Raw genomic sequence first — 18,109 nt, 5'->3', positions numbered from 1 at the left:
AAGTACAAGTCATGAATTGTCTTGCCAAGTACAACTAGAGCCCTTATATAGGTATGGCCCAGGGTAGTACAAAGCAGTATTGCTTATGGGATTACCTCCTAGGATGCCACGTGGCAACTTATGGTATCCCCTAAAAAAGAAGAAAACACTTACAAGCCAATAAAGGCCTTTCTACTAACTTTTAGCCTAAGCAAAAAGTAACCCTCTGTTACAATGAGTTTATGGTTATTCCATTTGTTTTCACATGCACTTGAGCAACACCTGACGACATCATGTTGAGAGGTTTCAAGGCTCTCAATTTTGCATCTTGAACAACATTTTAGTATTGCCAAGGAAAAAAGGAACATCAAAATAGGGGTTTGAAGTGAGTATCCTTGGTAAAGAAGAGTGTCAAAATGCAGGTTGCTAGAGGAGTGTTAAAATGAGATCTTTACAAGATTCTAAATTAAAAATTCAAGCCAACATAGGCTGTAGCAAGTTCTGGCATGAAGATATGGGAATTTACACATAAACATGTGTGACATGTGGAAGAAAGAATTGGTAGATGTCCACAAATCACTTGGGGACAACGTATTTTCTGACCGTCATTGGAGACTTCAATAGGAAGACCTGAGTGTACTTTTTGCAAAACAGGGTGAACAAGGTGGCTGGCCACAATGAGAAATGCAACTAGGAATAAGCTAAAAGACAAATAGGGAGGTGAATTCCTTTCAATAGAGTTCAATCTGTTCTCACCTCAAGAGGGATCAAGCATCAACTTACGATGGTTCTCACTCTATCACAGAATGGCAAAGTGGGAGAATGGATCCATATTTGACATGACGAGCTCAATGCTAGATAGCAAGGGACTTCCCAAACATTTTTGACCTGAGCTATCCATAAAGCAATGCATCTACTCAAAGGGAGTTCAATAATAAAGGCAAAAACTCCCCACATGCCTGTTTAGGTAAAAAGCCTTTTGTTAAGCATTTGAAGGGTTTTTGGTTTTAAGTGTTTCACGACATTCCAAACCAAGCTTGAATGGAGAAGTATAGAGTTAAAAGGTTACGACTTTACAACCCAACCACCGAGAAGATATTAGTCAACAAAGACGAGGTGTTTCAAGAGAGGACACCTGAGAAGTTGAAGCCCCAATGGACATGCTGGCAATCACAAATACCAAACACAAACAAGAAGAAAAGGGGGAAGAACCACAAGAAATGGCTAAGGTTCCATGAGCCCCAACACCGCCTCGACGAACACCTCCAAACTAGAAAGGAGAGACTCCCCAAATGATACATGTGCACCTTGGAGGATTCTTGTACATCATTTGAAGATCTTAAGTCTAGCACACATGCTCTCCAGATCACAAAGGTCACAACATCATGATACAAATCTCAGCAATAATCTAGAGTTTGAATATTGAGGAGGGGTGTTGGAGAATCAATGCTCCACCCTCTCGTCATTCACTTAGATTAGATGCTCACCTCAAATGCCCCCAAATTAGGAGAAGCAATGAACAATACATAGGAGGTGGATAAATGCATAAGGCATCAGTTTCAGCCTCTATCAGTCAGATAGATAGGCTGAGGTATGGATGCTGTCTATTCAGCCACAAAACAGGCCGATCATTGATGTGAAAACCCAGCATGATGACCTAGCCAACATACGATCGCTGACATGCAGCAATGGCAAGCTGACTACATAAGGCAGTTGGGTGATGGTGGCAGGTCTGTCATGTGGCAAGTCAGCCTGCCTTAGCCAGCTCACCTGCTGGCCAGCCACTTCACTTGCCGGTTTGACAAGCCTAGGGCCATTTTTTCCACATTCAACCACCTTGCTTGCTATAAAGTTCAATTTTTCATGAGGAAAAACAGTGAATGGGTGCACTGCCTCCCACTAAGTAGCAAGAAGGGGGGGGGGGGGAGGCTCCCACAAAGGATATGGCACTTAGAAGCGGTTGGAAAAATGATGAACTTTCTGATCTAAATATCTTAGAAGCTGAAAGCTTGGTCCAAGAATCTCCTCAATGAGCTCTATTCTGTCCCCGCAAGCATTCCTCAAAACTCTTTGTAGAACAAAAGTTATAAACAGTTCTTCACTAGCAGCCTGTAGCAGAAAAATGAGCATAACTTCACATGGATAGCTCCAATTATCCCCAAACTTTGATAGAAATGCTGTTCTATGATAGGCTAAGGTGCCCAATTCCAACCTCAAACTTCACACAAAGCTTAGCCTTGAGTCAAGAACACACAACCAAAACAACTTGGCAAAAGCCTTGTGGATTTTGAGAACCAATACTCACATTCTCATACTCATACTAGCAATATTCATCTCAACTCTTCAACAGTTTACTCAAGTGCTCTCCATTTCTGCAACTCCTTTTCTTGTTCCAACCATTCATCAAGTCTATTTGTAGAGGATTCACCTTGTACCTTTGCTTCCATCAACTGTTCAAACATCTCTTATATCTTTAACATATTAGAGCTCATTTGCTCTTTCAACTCATCTAGCTGTTGTTGTGTAGCCTTTTTTGGAGCCATGCTTAGCTCAAATGCAAACCACAAATCCTTCAACAAGCTTTGAAAAATCTGGATCTCAACAAGGCTCTGATACCCAAAGGAAACAAACAAACAGAAAATCTCCAACTTTTTCACATTCAAACACCTTGCTTACTTTTTCATCAGAAAAAAGAGTGAAAGGGCTGTTTTTTCATCCACTAAGATCCAAGGAAAGAGAGAGAGATCAGCAGCAGTAGGAGGCAGAATGAGCAGCGGCACGAGGCGGAATCAACAGCAATAGGAGGCAGGATTTCCGAGGCAGCAGCTCCACAAACAGCAGCTCCACAAATCAGCAGTAACAGCTCCACGAATCAGCAGCACATGGAGAGGCTAAGGGAAGAGAGGGAAGGGCTGCCCTTTGGGAGAAGATAGCTTCCATTTCTGGGCTACCTCACTCCTAAGGTTTGCCCAAGGAAGGGAAAGCTACAAAGGGCACATGGCTCTGATACCACATGAAGGAACTGGAAGGAGGAGGAAAGGAGACAATGGAGCTAGAAGGAAGGAAGCATAACTTGAACTGGAAATGAAATGAAATGGAAGGAAAGGCAAGAACCAAAATGAAATCACTTACATGACCAAAAGCTCCACTGAGTTGATTGATGTGACAAGTGAAGGTACAACACTCATATAGAGTGGAGAAACACACTCAAGTACCATATGTATACGGGATAACTCCCAATATGCCACATGGCACTCTCTCACACAAAGACTCATAAAACTAGTTTCTAATACACACTAGAACACGCTCTATGACTATGATTCCTCCAGCAAAAACATCATGCATATCAAGGAGGGAGCCATAAGACACAAACCAGTTGACAGGATTCATGAAATACATAGGGTTATGGCCTTTGAAGCAGAACATTCTAAAGGAAGCACATTTATAGCCAATGCTGGCTATCTCTCCATCAGTGCAACCATAAAACGTCATTATTTGCTATCTCTTTCATTATGACCACTGGGTGCATGGAATTCGGAAAATGCAGAATTTCAGGGCAACAAGCATCTTCAAATTTGCAAGACACGGGTCCTGATTTTTAATTGTTAATGGATTGTTGTGGTTTCAATACATTTTTTACTTGGGTTCAGAACACTGGTATTACAGCACATGCAGGTGGGCTTTTGAACTTGGAAGGGAGGTCGATTATGCTACAGAATGGTGCCATGTGTCACATGGACATATACCTAGATGAATCCAGGAACATTCCCAAACTCATCCTCTTAAAACACAACATAGTGCAGTTTCAATCTCACAATAGTCACTCATAAGATTGAAAACCATAAACTCCATCACACATAGTAGGGACTAGCTACTATGACATGCTCCTTGTGCAGTCCAGCCCACCTTGGAGCAACCTTGTGGAGCAGCAACACACCTCATCCAAGCCAACCATTAGGGGTCCTCTGCAGCAGCCTGCAGCCTCTGTTACCTCAGCCCTAGATAAGAAAGGCTCCACCCCAATTATCATACTTTCATATCACAAGATGACAAACTGTCTACAGAGACCCAAAATGTACATGGTGTATATCTATTTTTTCCAGTCATGTTTGACATTCGTATGCGTTATCGTAGCTTAGCTTAAAAAGGTGAGGACCATGAGTAAATGCAGGCCCTCAGTATAGATTGAGCGATGCAAGGCCAAGCGACAAATAGTTCAGATTTCATGGATTTCCATGAGGGCGATCTATGTCAAAATTCTTGTAAATTCCTAAACAAACAGGACCTTTTGATGTCACATTATTCTTAGGCCAAACTTGCAGCCTTCCTTGGCCCTGTCTCTTTTTCTGAAAACCTTGACACACCCACAGCTCACTAAAATGATCAATTGATGCACAATGTCACATGCACCTTGATGCCCTGAATGTGGATTAGACTGTAGCCAAACTGCAACAGGGAAGCCCTATTATGGAGTCCCTTGCACAGCTAACAGCGATCAAAAGCTGCTGAATATGTGCATTTTGCAGTCAATCTAAAGAAGACAACCACTTATTTTCAAGTGTTCCAAAAACTATTCTGCTACATAGTTAGTAAACCATTGAAATTATTCAGAAATCCAGCATAATGCTAAGTAAGAGAGACAGTGGCTTAGGGCTATATCACAGACCATGACATAGGTCCAGTCTATTTCTGTAGATTAGTCTTCAGCAAAAAAAACTCCCCTTAGAAGTATACAGACCCAGAAAAATAAAATTACCTGGTGTAACAAAATTACAGCTCCAGGTTCTACATGTCTTCCAAACTCCGTCTCTGTCATCACCCGTCTATTTATGGTACCTCCAATCGCATCAGAATGATCCTGCAATAGCGAGCCCAGTGGCAAAAGCACATACCAAAAAAGGCCGTAAGGGCAAACTAACTACTGGTCACTCTAACAGAGCATTTCGGTGTTAATGAGACATACAAACTGCTAACAGTTCTTCTGTCACTGGAGAATAGCTAGCGAAGGTCGGTTAAATATAAACCCGAAAACCAACCTTTAGATTCACGAACACGTCTCCACAACCATTGGGTGTGCAGGTTTTAATGACAGCTACAAGCTATATGAAACAAACAAACACAAATAAGAAATTCTTCAGAGAGAAGATAAAAAAGAGGCCATCTTTAATGCTCCACAAAATCCATCTACATAAGTAAAAAAGAAAATGACACTTGGAAGTTACCTTGGGTATCCGGTTATCAGTCCTAGATGTCTTTATCGCGCTTATACTGGATACTGAAAAAGAAGCCTGCCCTATACAGAACGAGAGACTTGTCTTTAATCTCAATGCACTCAGAGACACCTATTTCCTGAGCCAGGTCCACATTCATGACACGCATTAAGTAAGGTTACCCATCCAGGGGGCGAGATACAACAGTACACTGGCAAATTTGATCTACCTTCTTAACGTAGTCCATGGCTTTTAGCCAAGGCCCGCACCGTAAGTCAGCATCGTCTGGGACGGCTCCTCTTGGTTCAGCTCCATTTCGAGGTGCTGACTGCTCTCCTCTATCACTGTTCATTACCAGAGAGTGACGAGCTGTTTTAGCTAAAGCCCTCTGAATTGCTACTGCAGGACCAGGAATCTGATAAGGTAGGTCTTTCTGCAACGACATAGACCGAGCGTTATGAGACTCGGGACCTTCACGTTCCTCTTCGTTGTTCAGGTCTGGGGGGGAAACTTCGGCGTGTGGAAGCGAACTTGTGTCCTCATTTCCGTGAGAAACGCGCTGTGAAAGTGGCAACTGAGCCCTTTTCATGAAATCCCTGCCAGACGGCTGTTCCGGGCGGATTTGAGAGGGTTGCTCAAGACGTTGTGTACCGTCCATTCGAGAAGAAGCACCTGCGAACCGTGGGAATCGATTCGAGCTTGGCTCCATTCGATGAAGAGCGACCTGGCTCTGCTGGAAAAGATCAGCTGCTCGTTCAGATGGACGACGTCCTGATGTAGAGGGTGTCTCTATATCGTCCCTTGCCTCCTGGTCATCACGAAGCTCTCCGAGCGTACTTAATTCCCTGCGAGCTGCTTTACTTGAGCAGAAACTAGTCATTCCGTCGATTTTCCGCTTCCTCACGGCGTCAAGATCAAACTCGTCGAGCGCTTCAAAGGCCTCTGGTAAGTGGGCTTCCAGATGGCGAGATGCAAGCTGCGACGGTCGAGGCTTTTGAAAGCGTCTGAGAACGCCCGATGCTAGTTCGTGCTGCGGTATCGCAAGGGGGAAGCGATTTGCCACAGGTATGGGGCGTGGCTGAGAGCCCGCTGAGGGAAATTGCGAGGCCTCTTTGCGTCTGAGCACTCCAAGGATGTCGGAGTCGTCGATATCGAGCTCATCTTCCCAGGAAGACATCTCCGACCAAGTTTCAAGCTTGACTCACGAACCGCAAACGGTCGAAGGAAGGGCGATCTCAACCTGTTTTTTTCAGAATCGGTGTCTTCTGGTAGCCAAAAGTGCTTCACTTGTTAGAAATCCTTCCATGACGGTTAGGTCTATGCTTCGAAATCATGAATCAATTTGCTCCGATCCTGCTCCTCGCGGCTTCGATGCTTCGAAATCATCAATCGGTCCTGCTCCGCTCGGCTTCCACGAGCTTCAAAATCATCAATCGGTCCTTCTCCGATCCTGCTCCTCTCGGGTTCGATCGAGATGAATGCGGTTCTGCCCTCAAATCCCCTCAGATTTTTGTGTTTGCTCCCGAATGCTCGATCAACGTCCTCCATTTCTGCTCGAGCTCATAGATCTGTTTCTGGATGGGGAACCGGGATTCTGCGAAGTTTCTTACATGTTTGCAATATGTGTCGCAAACATGTCCTTTGAGAACATGGGATTTTTCCGACAATGTTTTACACACCGCCAAAGGGTGCCCAAAGAGGGGGGGCCTGGAATGGGCCCATCGTCGCCCGGACATGAAGCTATGATTGGAGCTGAGGGACCAAGAGGATTTCAACCATTATCGTTGGGTAGCCAAGCTTGGCTGCCCATGGAAGGGCTTGGAGAGGGCAAGATGTGGACTCCACTTCAGATTATTTGGTTCAAGGACGGGCAGTGTATGTGTAAAGAGGTGCCCGCCCAAAGCCAAAACTCAAGCTTCCTATTGGTCCAAAAGGGTGCCCAGCCTTGGGCACCCTTCAATGTGTAAAAACCCTAAACCCGCCCTCAAGTCATTGTGAGCCCAGAACCCAGCATGGCGAAGCTGGCCCACATTTTCTTTGCTGCACAAATGCCTCTTGGAGCATTCCAAAGGCCATTGTTTGCATATCAATACACTCACAAGGCATGACGCTACAAGAGTCTATTGGTTCAAATGATTTAGAAGATCTAGGCACATCGGCATGGTACTAGACCTTAAAGCCCATGCTCTTCATGGATGTTAAGGGTCCCGATGACAAAGAAGATACCAAGGAGGTGAACAAGAATCCAATAGAAGAAGATGACCTGACCACAACACTTGGTACTAGGCGATCACGTCCTTCCAGGTGTTTGAAGACATCTTCGATGTCATTAGGTGGCAGGGAAAGCTGCAAAGTTTCCAACTCAAGAGGAAGGATTTAATGAAGTCTCCACCCTCACCAAAATCCTACAAAAAGCCTCCACAAATGGTGCAGCTCCAACCCTCAGGAGACACACGGTGGCTACATCATCCTGAATATTGACAAGGTGCCAACTATAGACAGCAAAGCGGGGGTCCAACCTAATGGAGGCTCCCATTTTTTAAGCACGAGGTGTTTTGGAGGACGTACTGCTTTGGCTGGGCATGACCAACGAGTCAACCCTGCTTACATGCCTGTTCAAAGATGCTGGATGTGGAATGACTTATCTTACCTGAAGGCCTTGGATCCTAAAATTGTCTACAACCTCCCCCAATTTTCCAAAGGTGGCTACCTCCTATACTCTGGTCACATAGATGGAGGAGTTCAATACCACTTTTGCTGTAGTGCTTGAGCTAGCCATCTCGTGGCAACCATGCACTTTTTCCAGCTGCTGATCATTTTGCTACTATGGTCCATCCCTAAAAATGAGCGCACAAAGGAATAAAAACTTTAATGCCTCCATTTAAAAATAGTCTTTGACCTCAACACCAGCCCTCAATTCCCCCAAGTTATGCACTATACTTACGTATCAAAATTCTTCATGGTCACCAATTCCAGACCCTCGAAAACATGTATGACACACACTTTTGGCTGCCTCTTAATCCGTTTTTCCACAGCTTCCAAAGACTCTTCGACCACCACAAGATAATGAACAATGCCCTCAAGTCTAACATTATGCACCGCTTCCAATCCAGAGATGGATCATGTATAGGAAGAGGGGCATGTGCCACATGGTTAAAAATGATATGGTTTGTACGATAGTGTGGAGAATAGGGAGAGGATGAAATGAAAATAATAGAAATCCACCTTGGAGGCATATGGACCCAAATGCCTTGATAAGAAAAAGAGAGAGAGGTAAGAAAGAATAGAGTTGGCGCTCCCTTCAAAAGGTGAAATGTATAAAAGGCAAAAGGTTTGACTTTGGTCTTCATTGTTGTATGCACATATATGGGAATACAAGCTCTCTTTCTCTTCCATGAGTTGTCTTGAGTGTTCTCTTGTTGCCTGTCACAATGCCTTTGTGATTTCCACTCCCTCCCTCTTCCTCTCGTGGAGTCACACCGTAACAATCTAGAAGCTGCTTGCATGAACAAGTGGATGATGAGCCTTCACATTGCTCCTTACCATGAGAGTGAAGGAGGGAGTGCCCTTGGCACATTGGTGAACTTCCCCATGACACGCTGATCACCGTCAAGACTACATACAATACAATACCATAATTGAAAATGTCCACCCTCATTGAAACTACATAGAGTATGCACTCTCTGCAAATGAAACAAAGAATGCACATACAATGTTAGGTGAATAAGAAATGTAGAAACTCTCTCTCTCTCTCTCTCTCTCTGTGTCTCACTCACTACATTTATAGTTGACTTTATGTCGTACCTTTCATTATATGCATGGCTTTTAGATGTAGTTAAGGATGCCTTTCACACTTGGATATTCTCAAGGTTGCAAGGGAGTCTCCAACACATCGACATATTGTGCTAATAGTGAGTGCATTGCAGGGAGGGTCCACATGCACTTAAATTCTCAAGATCATTGAAGTGATGAGCTAATCAAGATGGAGGGTGAGAGACACACAAGCCTCTAAGTAGCATTTCAAAACCATTCACTTTAGGGCATAGTCCAAATCATAATGGAAAGGCAGCCTTAATAAGATGTGTGCCCTCATGACAATCAAATTCAAAGATATCATGGTAATTTTTTGCAATCATGACACATTAAAAAAGAATGTGTTTTAAATAAATTCTTGAGGGATTCACAATGACTTGCTTATGGTAACATCAGAGTATACATGAGGGTTTTTTTGGAAGGGGAAAACCCCTTGAGGGGCTCACCATGTAGTAGCATGTGTGATCACTCAAGGTATATTTATATACCCCTTACAACCCCTACATTTTGTATATTTTGTGTAACTCCAAAAGAGAATAATACCCTTTCTCTTAATTGCATGTGCTATCTTACATAATTGTTAGTGAACTTATCGGGTTTAAACTTGTTTTATTTTAATATTAAAATTATATAGAAGTGAGGGAGTAAGCAGGATCTGGGAGGGAGTAAAAAAGGTGAGTTAATAAAACCAAGAAGCTAGGAAAGCAAGTGAAGAAAATTGTGCAATGATAGAACTTTTTGAAATAGATCATCAAAAAAATTATTATATTTTAATGATAATGCTACAAAAAGCATTATTTTATTGATAAAGGAGAAAAGTATCTAGGTCTACATTAGCTAGGGAGAAGTGATACTAGCATGCTTTTGTTGTATCATGATGTCTAGCTTTCTCCCAATATATAAGTTCTGTGAGTCCTAAAAGAGGATTCACAAGCTACTAATACTTTTAGCAATTGTATTGGCATCCTAAATTTACAACCAATTTATAATTTTATACCTACATCTACATGGTTAAATTGAGAGGTTAGATTCTAAAGAAAACAAATTTTGACTATAATTTTTTATACACCTCATAACCATTATGTTGACAACTTAGTAGTACATCATTTGTATAAGGATAGTAAACACCTTAGTAGATGGAAATTGTAATATGAACACATATTTATATGGATTCAAATACTTTTTTTGAAATTAAATAGATCCATTGGGTAGAACATAAAAAATGATACAATTTGCCTTGTTATAGTGATCTAGGCTATAATCACTAGCACAAGTTATTGCAATGGGAAGGGGATTTTTTCAAGCCTACCATCTAGGCCTTAGAAACAATAAAAGAGACCTCGTTTTTAAAATTCAAGTGTTTCATAAATCCAATATGAGATAGATCTATTTGGGAGATCATAAAAAAGACACACTTTTGCTTTTACAACTCCTCAACCCAAGCTACATATTAGAATTTATGGCCATGGGGAGGGGGTCAAATGTGTGAAATACACATCACTTTAAAAATGTTGTCCCTTTTACTATTTACAAGGCCTATCATGAGTAGTGTTTTAAAACGTTTTGTGTTTCACATGTCTAACCTACTAGAATAGCTTTTTAAAACGTTTTGTGTTTCACATATCTAGCCCCTTCCCATGGCCATAACTTATGATCTATAGCTTGGATCAAGGAGCTATAAAAAGCAAAAGCATTTTAAAGAATTCCAAGTATGATACCTGTATGTAAAATTAAATTATTGGGCCTTCTAAATAGTAAAAGGGACAACATTTTAAAAGGTTCAGACATTCGACCCCTCCACATGGTGATAATTTGTGATTTGTAGCATGGATTGAGGAGCTATAAAAAGCAAAAGAGTGTCATCTTTTATGCTCTATCTAATGACATTAATGAATTTTAAGTATAATATATATAACATAAAAGTAAATTATTTTGATCTAGTAGAACTTTGCTTAGTTTTCTTCAGTCACCTTTTTAGCCTTCCTCAATTTTGTTTGCTTTGCCTTTTGGTAATCCTCAATTTTGGGGGGAAGGGGTTTGAAATGGTAGAGGTTTAGCACTACTGAAGATGAGAAACAAACTTTGATGTTTGTAAAAATCCCAGCATACTTTTACAATTGGGAAGCTTCCTCATGGCAAAACATGGATGCCTCATGCTTTCCCAATGTAGCTCAAGCCTCATTGGTATGGACTTAAAATATTTCTCTTGCTTAGAGATCTCCAAAAGCTTCCTTTGAAGGCCCGTTTATCAATGTCAAGGAAATATATATTTAAATCTCTCACCATGCTATGGTCCAAGTGGAGATAAGAGAAGAGGAGTTGGTTGTTGAAGAGAGAAGCAAGTTGTGATGACCTCCATTTCAGCTCTTCCTTGTTTCGTGCCATTGGTAATGTTTACTCTTCCACCTAGACTTATCATTCTCTAGAGCTTCTTCCATTCATTGTTGCTTTACCTTTGTCACTCTTTTCTTTAGCGCCCAACTTTCTATGCTAATAGCCCATCATTCGTGGCCTGCACACCCTTTTTTAATACATAGGAGCATGATCTCGTGGCTCACACTTGACATATTCCTATTAAAAACCTATCTTTGGCACCATCCCTCACTATTGGCAATAAATACATCATTAAGATTAAATGTGTCCACTATACCTTTCCTTGTTTTAGATCATCACACGCATTGAAGGAGACAGGTTCACAACACAATCAACAAGGCAATGCCTTTTATCATCCATTAACCTTATCCTTATCATCAAGCTCTTGTCAAAGAGAGGAGTTTCATGTACTTTTAAATCAAATTTAAGACTCATTTTTCTACTTTCTTTGATGTTTGAACAAAAGTTAAATTTTGAAGGCAGTATGGCAATGCATGAGATTGTGATTTGCTTATATGAGGTTGCATAGTGTGTATTGGGATCTATTAATCTAAAGATTGATGGTACTTGCAAAGATCTAAGGGAGGAGATTATTCTCAATGACCTTATAACTAATGAATTAATATTTCTAGGAGGAACTAGGATGGTCTCAATAAGGACAAAACAACAAGAGACATGGATAGTTGATGTTGTAGAAGTGACCATCCAAATTTAGGTTAAATATAATCTATGAGGCAAAACTAAAACAATGATATAGAGTGGAATAGCAACCAAATGGACCCAAGTTCTAGGGTGTCCAAAGAGACAGCAAGTGAACTTCACATGTCTAACTCTATTAGAGATGATGAAAATTTCCATAGTGAATGACTTGAGAGTCATTCATAATATTTTAAAGAATCGAGTTAAGAGTCACCTTGCCACATAATCTATGGTTAGAAAATGGGAGATGTAAATTAATATGGCTAAGGAAAATTTAAGACATAAAGGCCATTATGGTAGGATTTAGGGTTTACAATTGGGGCTATGTGTTTAGGATAAAGATGGTAGATCATTGTTTTAGATTTAGTGTGAGGAGTGTGAGCATTAATTCAAATTTAGGTGCGTGGTTTAGGATAAAGATGGTAGAGCATTGTTTTAGATTTGGTGTGAGGAGTGTGAGCATTAAGAGATAATTGCGATTATGGTAGGATTTAGGGTTTACAATTTGGGGTGTGTGGTTTATGATAAAGATGGTAGAGCATTGTTTCAGATTTGGTGTGAGTAGTGTGAGCATTAATTCAAATTTGATGTGAGGAGTGTGAATGTTCTTATGGACAAGGATGTCATGACACTTTACAAGACTACATAGGCTCACATATCAACCATTGTCTCAGATGTGGGATGGGTCATATGAACAAGTGATCCAAAGATGAGGGAGTAGTGAAGCTAAGTCTTCATTAGATGACATTGTTGTTAGAACATAAAAACTAGATGTAACAAATGATACAGGTCACTACCGTTTGAAGTGATCATAATGTATCATTTCATCTAGTACCCGAAACTATTGGATATTACACTACTTTGTCCAAGACCTACATAGGGCGCTTGTTGGATGATAGGTGGATACCATTGTTTCCAAAGATAGGTTCTTTGTGGCAATGCATGATTGAGCATAGGAAATTAAAGCTACATGTTACAAAGGGAAATAACATGGGTTCTAGTCATTCATTTAAGAGAGTTGGTTGCCCAAGCATAGCAACAATTGTGGATAATAAGTAAAAGGATCTAATTAGTTTTTTCAATCCATGTTATGTTGGAGGTGATGTTTACATAATGAGCTTACATTTTCCATCATTTTTTCATTTCCCACTTGATTACCCTTGCTCAACTTTTATCGCATATTTGCTTGTAGATGTGAGCAATGTGCTAACTTTTGCCACGTCATAAATGCCATTAGGTAATATGGAAATTTCTTCTTGCTTTGCATTGTTTGCTTGTATTTTGTAGCATTCTAGGATTAATGCCAATTTAAAGTTTTACAGAGGATAGCTTACTTGGTACTTTGTGTTGGGGCTTTGATAAGGGATATGTATGTATGAAGGTCTATTGTTGACTAGATGTGAAATGGGACTACAAGCTCGCAACAAATGCAACAATTTTGATGGGTTAGAGATTATTTAAATCAATGGCACTTATCCTCTCGAGGAACACAATGGAGAAAGTTTGGATGGAATATCCTCCAATAATTTCCAATGCCTCTATGTGTGTTCCTATTCCCAAACAATAGGACTTTTGCCTATGGATCTATTGAGAAATTAGATCATCAAGCATCTAAGGGTCAAAGGACACTAGTGTTGAGATATCGAGCTCCACTCGTGATATGCCAGGGTGACCGTTGTGCATTTATGTCACCGACTTGTTAGCTGCAGATGCGGTTGGTACATCACCCACGAATAATAGCTGGATGACAGCTATCTTTATGTACTCTAGTTCGTGGCTCAGTTAGTATGCCACCTTAGTTAGCTGAGTTTGGTTTGAGACCCACATATAGGGTTCTTCTATTTCTTTATACTAGAGTTCTTTTGGCTTTCACAACTAAGAAGAGGAAAACACTTTTCAGCCTCCACCTTTGTGTGTATTCCCCCATTGTGTATGTGAGAAAGCCGCAAGTGAGACTCCTTCCCTCTCTCCCACTATCTTCACATGGTATCAGAGCCTGGGTCGTGGTAAGGAGCTCAAGAAAGCAAACCAAGTTCACGGTGTCTTGGTAAGAGGACCAGTGTTGCTTTCCTTTTTCGAGTTTGGGAGCAAATCTCTGCAGGTAGCATAGCCGGAAGTGCAAGAGTGCACTGTCTCACATTGAGATGCCCTTCGTGGTGTGGCGAGAGGGCAGTATATGCTGCGGGCGAGGGCGAGGCCTGCGGTGACTTTATTTTTCTGATTCGAGGCCATTTCAGGGCCCGTTTTGAAGGCAGAAGTTCTTCGCAAGCACTCAGAAAAAGGCCCTGTTTTTTGTTGTGCGACCACTGCTCTGCAGGTCGGTGAAAAGTTACCGCAGAAATTGCATCGTATGCCTGTGCGCAGAGATATTGGGAGTTGCAGAATCATCCTTGTTGCCTGTTGATGCAAAATCGTCACTAGGAAGTGACTGTGTAGTCAAATACCACTTTCATCAGTTTTGCAGATCTGCCCGTGTGAGGCAAAAACTGTGTTTTTTTGCAATAACAGAATATTTTGCAGTGTTCTATAATGGCATCTGATTCTCTTTCACAAATTTTCATTGAAATGCTTGACAAGAACAACTTCCAGGCATGGAAGTTTAGAATGACAAATTTCCTTATGGGAAAACGCTATTGGGAGTTCATTATAGGAAATGAAGAAGAACCAGTTCTTCCTAATGTTCCCAATCAACAGGAAATGCAGGCATTTAAAGGATGGCATGAGAGAGCCATAAAAGTTATGTACTGGCTTTCTATTAGTATTTCGGATTCTATGATTGTGCATATTCAGGATGCAAGTACGCCAAAGGAAGCATGGGATACTTTGGCAAAAATGTACACAGCACAAATATGCAAGCCACGAAAATGCAGCTCAAGCAGGAGTTGCACAATGTGCAGAGAGAAAATATGAGCATCAATGACTACCACATGAAGGTGAAGAAAATTGCAGATGCACTTGCTTCCATTGGGTCGCTAGTGGAAGATGATGATCTAGTTTCTGTGACTTTGAATGGTCTAGGAAAGGATTATGCACAGTTTTGGACATCCATTGCCGTCCGTGAAAAATTTCCTGATTTTGAGGAGTTGTTTGCTCTTCTAATTTATGAAGAGCAGAGAAATGGTGGTGCATCTTCTTCAGGAGGAACTTCAAAAGAAACTGTCTTCTACTCAAATGCTGGAAGAGGTAGAGGCAGAGGTAGAGGAGGCCGATCTGGAGGCCGTGGTAGAAATTAGAATATGCAGCAAACTCAAGAAAACCAGTCCTTTGGAGGAGGACGTGGTAACTCTAGAGGCAGGGGGAGTCAAAGAGGTCGTGGTGGATGGCAGAGAGGTCAAAATGCAAACAGCAATGTTGAATGCTACTATTGTGGTAAAATGGGTCATATGGCTAAAGACTGCTACAAAAAGCAGAATGACATCATGAATGGAAAATTGAAGCAAGGGAATTATGCATCTTCTAGTAGACAGGGTGATGACAGAAATGAGCATCTGTTTATGGTGCAACACATGACCAATTCTGTGACAAGTGCAGAAGAAAGCAATGATGTGTGGTATGTTGACTCAGCTGCATCAAACCACATGATAGGTCATGCAGAATGGATGCAAGATGCAAGGAAAATGGAAAGACTAGGATTTGTGGAGATTGGTAATGATACTGCACATCCTATTGTGCAGATTGGTAAAATTCCTTTGTCTATGCAGGATGGGAAAAAGAAATGCCTGTCTGATGTATTTCATGTCCCGAACATCACCAAGAACCTAGTCTCTGTTGGTCAAATGGTTGAGCAGGGCTTGCAGGTCAGATTTAATCCTCATGGATGCTTTGTTGAGGATATGAAAAATAATGGTCGCTTGATAGCAAAAGGAAAGAAGAAGGGCAGGATGTTTACGTTGGATGCGGACATGCCTGAATTGAGTGCAGCAATGTTTGCACATGGGACCGGTGTAGTTGTAGATATTGATATCTAGCATAAACGCATTAATCATGTTAATGTACAGTGACTTAAATCAATGCAAGCCCAAAATATTGTTGCAGGATTGCCTAAATTCAAGGTTGTAGAAATGCACAAGGTATGTGAAGCCTGTCAATTTCAAAAACAGGCAAGGAAACCATTTCCTAGGCATGTTGAAGAGAGTAAGAAGCCATTGGAATTAATCCACTCTGATGTGTGGACTACTAAAGTTGCATCTATTGGAGGCTGTCATTATTTTGTCACTTTTATTGATGACTATAACAGAAAAGTTTGGGTGTATTTTATAAAAAAGAAAAGTGAAGTGTTTGGGCACTTCAAAGCTTTTAAAGCTATGGTTGAAAAAGAAACAGGCTTGCAAATAAAATGCCTAAGGTCAGATGGAGGGGGAGAGTACCTCTCAAATGAGTTTGCAAGGTTCTTGCAGGAGCATGGCATAAAGCAGCAATATTCATGCAGTCATACCCCATAGAAAAATGGACTTGCAGAAAGGAAAAACAAGCATATTGGAGAGGTATCTCGGGCCATGCTAAATGAAAAAGACCTTCCAGATTATTATTGGGATGAAGCAGTTGCTACAGCAGTTTACATAATGAACAGGACTCCCACTGCAGCGATACATGGCATGATGCCAGAGGAGATGTATACTAGGAAACCAGATATTTCTCATTTGAAAATTTTTGGTTGCATTGCCTATGTTCATGTGCCAGATGAGTTGAGGTCCAAGTTGGATCCAAAAGCTGAGAAGTGCATCTTTATTTGTTATTCTCTGCAGCAGAAAGGGTATAGATGCTGTAACCCTTCTACTCGTAAGTTTACAGTGAGCAGAGATGTTGTTTTTGATGAGATGAGCAGTTGGTATAAACCAGTAAATGTGATGATTGATGTGGATGCACAAAATGGTAATGCTACACAGAATTCACAACAGCAATCACAAAATATTAGTGGACCTATAGTATCCTCTAGCAGTGGTTCACATACTTCACCATGGATAGGCAGATTGAGATCAGGAGAATCTTCGCAAAGCAATGAAGATAGTGGTATGCCGGTATCACGAAAAGGATAAGAGAAGGTAGATCAGCCCATGTTTGATGTGAATGCAGGTCACTCTTACGTGGATGGTGAATCCAGTGGCTTAGAACATAGCATTGATGATGAGTTGGGTATTCCTTCTGTTGTTACACTTGAAGTAAGGAAGACCAGGGATGTTTTGAGAGCAACTGGAAGTGAGCCTATTTTGTGCAAGTCTACCAGAGCTAGATATCCTATGGATAGGCTGAAATATGATGATTTTATAGCCATTCACTATGCCTATATGGTCAAAGTGATACAGGAACCAGAACCCACTTCTTTTGACCAAGCCATGGGAAAAGAAAAATGGGAGAAAGCCATGGATGAAGAAATGGATGCCTTGGAAGCAAATGCTACATGGGAATTGGTGCCTTTGCCTAAAGACAAGAATGCAATTGGCTGTAAGTGGGTTTATAAGGTCAACCACAATGCAAATGGTTCTGTGAACAAATACAAGGCAAGATTAGTTGTCAAAGGGTATGCACAGACATATGGCATTGATTATGAAGAAACATTCAGTCCGGTTGCAAGGATGGCAACTGTAAGAGCAGTCATTGCTATGGCTGCATCAAAGGGATGGTCTTTACATCAGATGGACGTAAAGAATGCCTTCTTGCATGGTGATTTGCAAGAAGAGGTGTTTATGGAGTAGCCACCAGGTTATGTTCATGCTGTTCATCCTGAGTTTGTTTGCAAGTTGAAGAAAGCCTTGTATGGCTTGAAGCAAGTACCTAGAGCATGGTATGACAAGATAGGACAGTATCTTGTCACTATTGGCTTTTAGATTTCCAAGGCGAATTTCTCACTTTATGTGAGAAAAACAGAGAAAGGTATTATGCTGCTTGTCATTTATGTTGATGATTTGATCATCACAGGTGATAGTGATGAAGATATCCTTCACGTGAAAATGCTATTGAAGCAAAAGTTTGAGATGAAGGATTTGGGAGAGCTGCATTATTTCTTAAGTATTGAGTTGATTAGATCACCGAGTGGG

At 41.2% G+C, this 18,109-nt stretch overlaps 1 protein-coding gene across 1 annotated transcript; it reads right to left on the bottom strand.

Annotated features, from left to right (window-relative positions):
- Positions 1-2,444: 2,444 nt before the first annotated feature.
- Positions 2,445-6,726, bottom strand: LOC147900124 (uncharacterized). The gene is made up of 5 exons (XM_087376585.1): positions 5,419-6,726; positions 5,202-5,267; positions 5,004-5,078; positions 4,736-4,837; positions 2,445-2,588 (listed from the first exon to the last, which is right to left on the bottom strand). The coding sequence occupies exons 1-5, from the start codon at positions 6,364-6,366 to the stop codon at positions 2,445-2,447; spliced, it is 1,335 nt and encodes a 444-aa protein (XP_087232711.1). The 5' UTR covers positions 6,367-6,726.
- Between the last annotated feature and the right edge of the window lie 11,383 nt (positions 6,727-18,109).

Source organism: Dipteris shenzhenensis, chromosome 7 (genome assembly GCF_047967505.1).
Source record: "Dipteris shenzhenensis isolate YYH24624 ecotype China chromosome 7, Dip_SZ_1.0, whole genome shotgun sequence".
NCBI classification, from domain to species: domain Eukaryota; kingdom Viridiplantae; phylum Streptophyta; class Polypodiopsida; order Gleicheniales; family Dipteridaceae; genus Dipteris; species Dipteris shenzhenensis.
The sequence above is the reverse complement of the archived record's forward strand: the minus strand, read 5'-3'. Positions and strand labels throughout refer to the sequence as shown.

Bases quoted from the DNA above. Each gene is read 5' to 3' on its own strand.
- LOC147900124 (XM_087376585.1), bottom strand. From the start codon at position 6,366: ATGTCTTCCTGGGAAGATGAGCTCGATATCGACGACTCCGACATCCTT. The intron at 5,268-5,418 runs GTAGATCAAATT...TGTATAGGGCAG, and splicing joins CCATGGACTACGTTAAGAAG to GCTTCTTTTTCAGTATCCAG. The intron at 4,838-5,003 runs GTTTATATTTAA...TCGCTATTGCAG, and splicing joins ATCTAAAGGTTGGTTTTCGG to GATCATTCTGATGCGATTGG.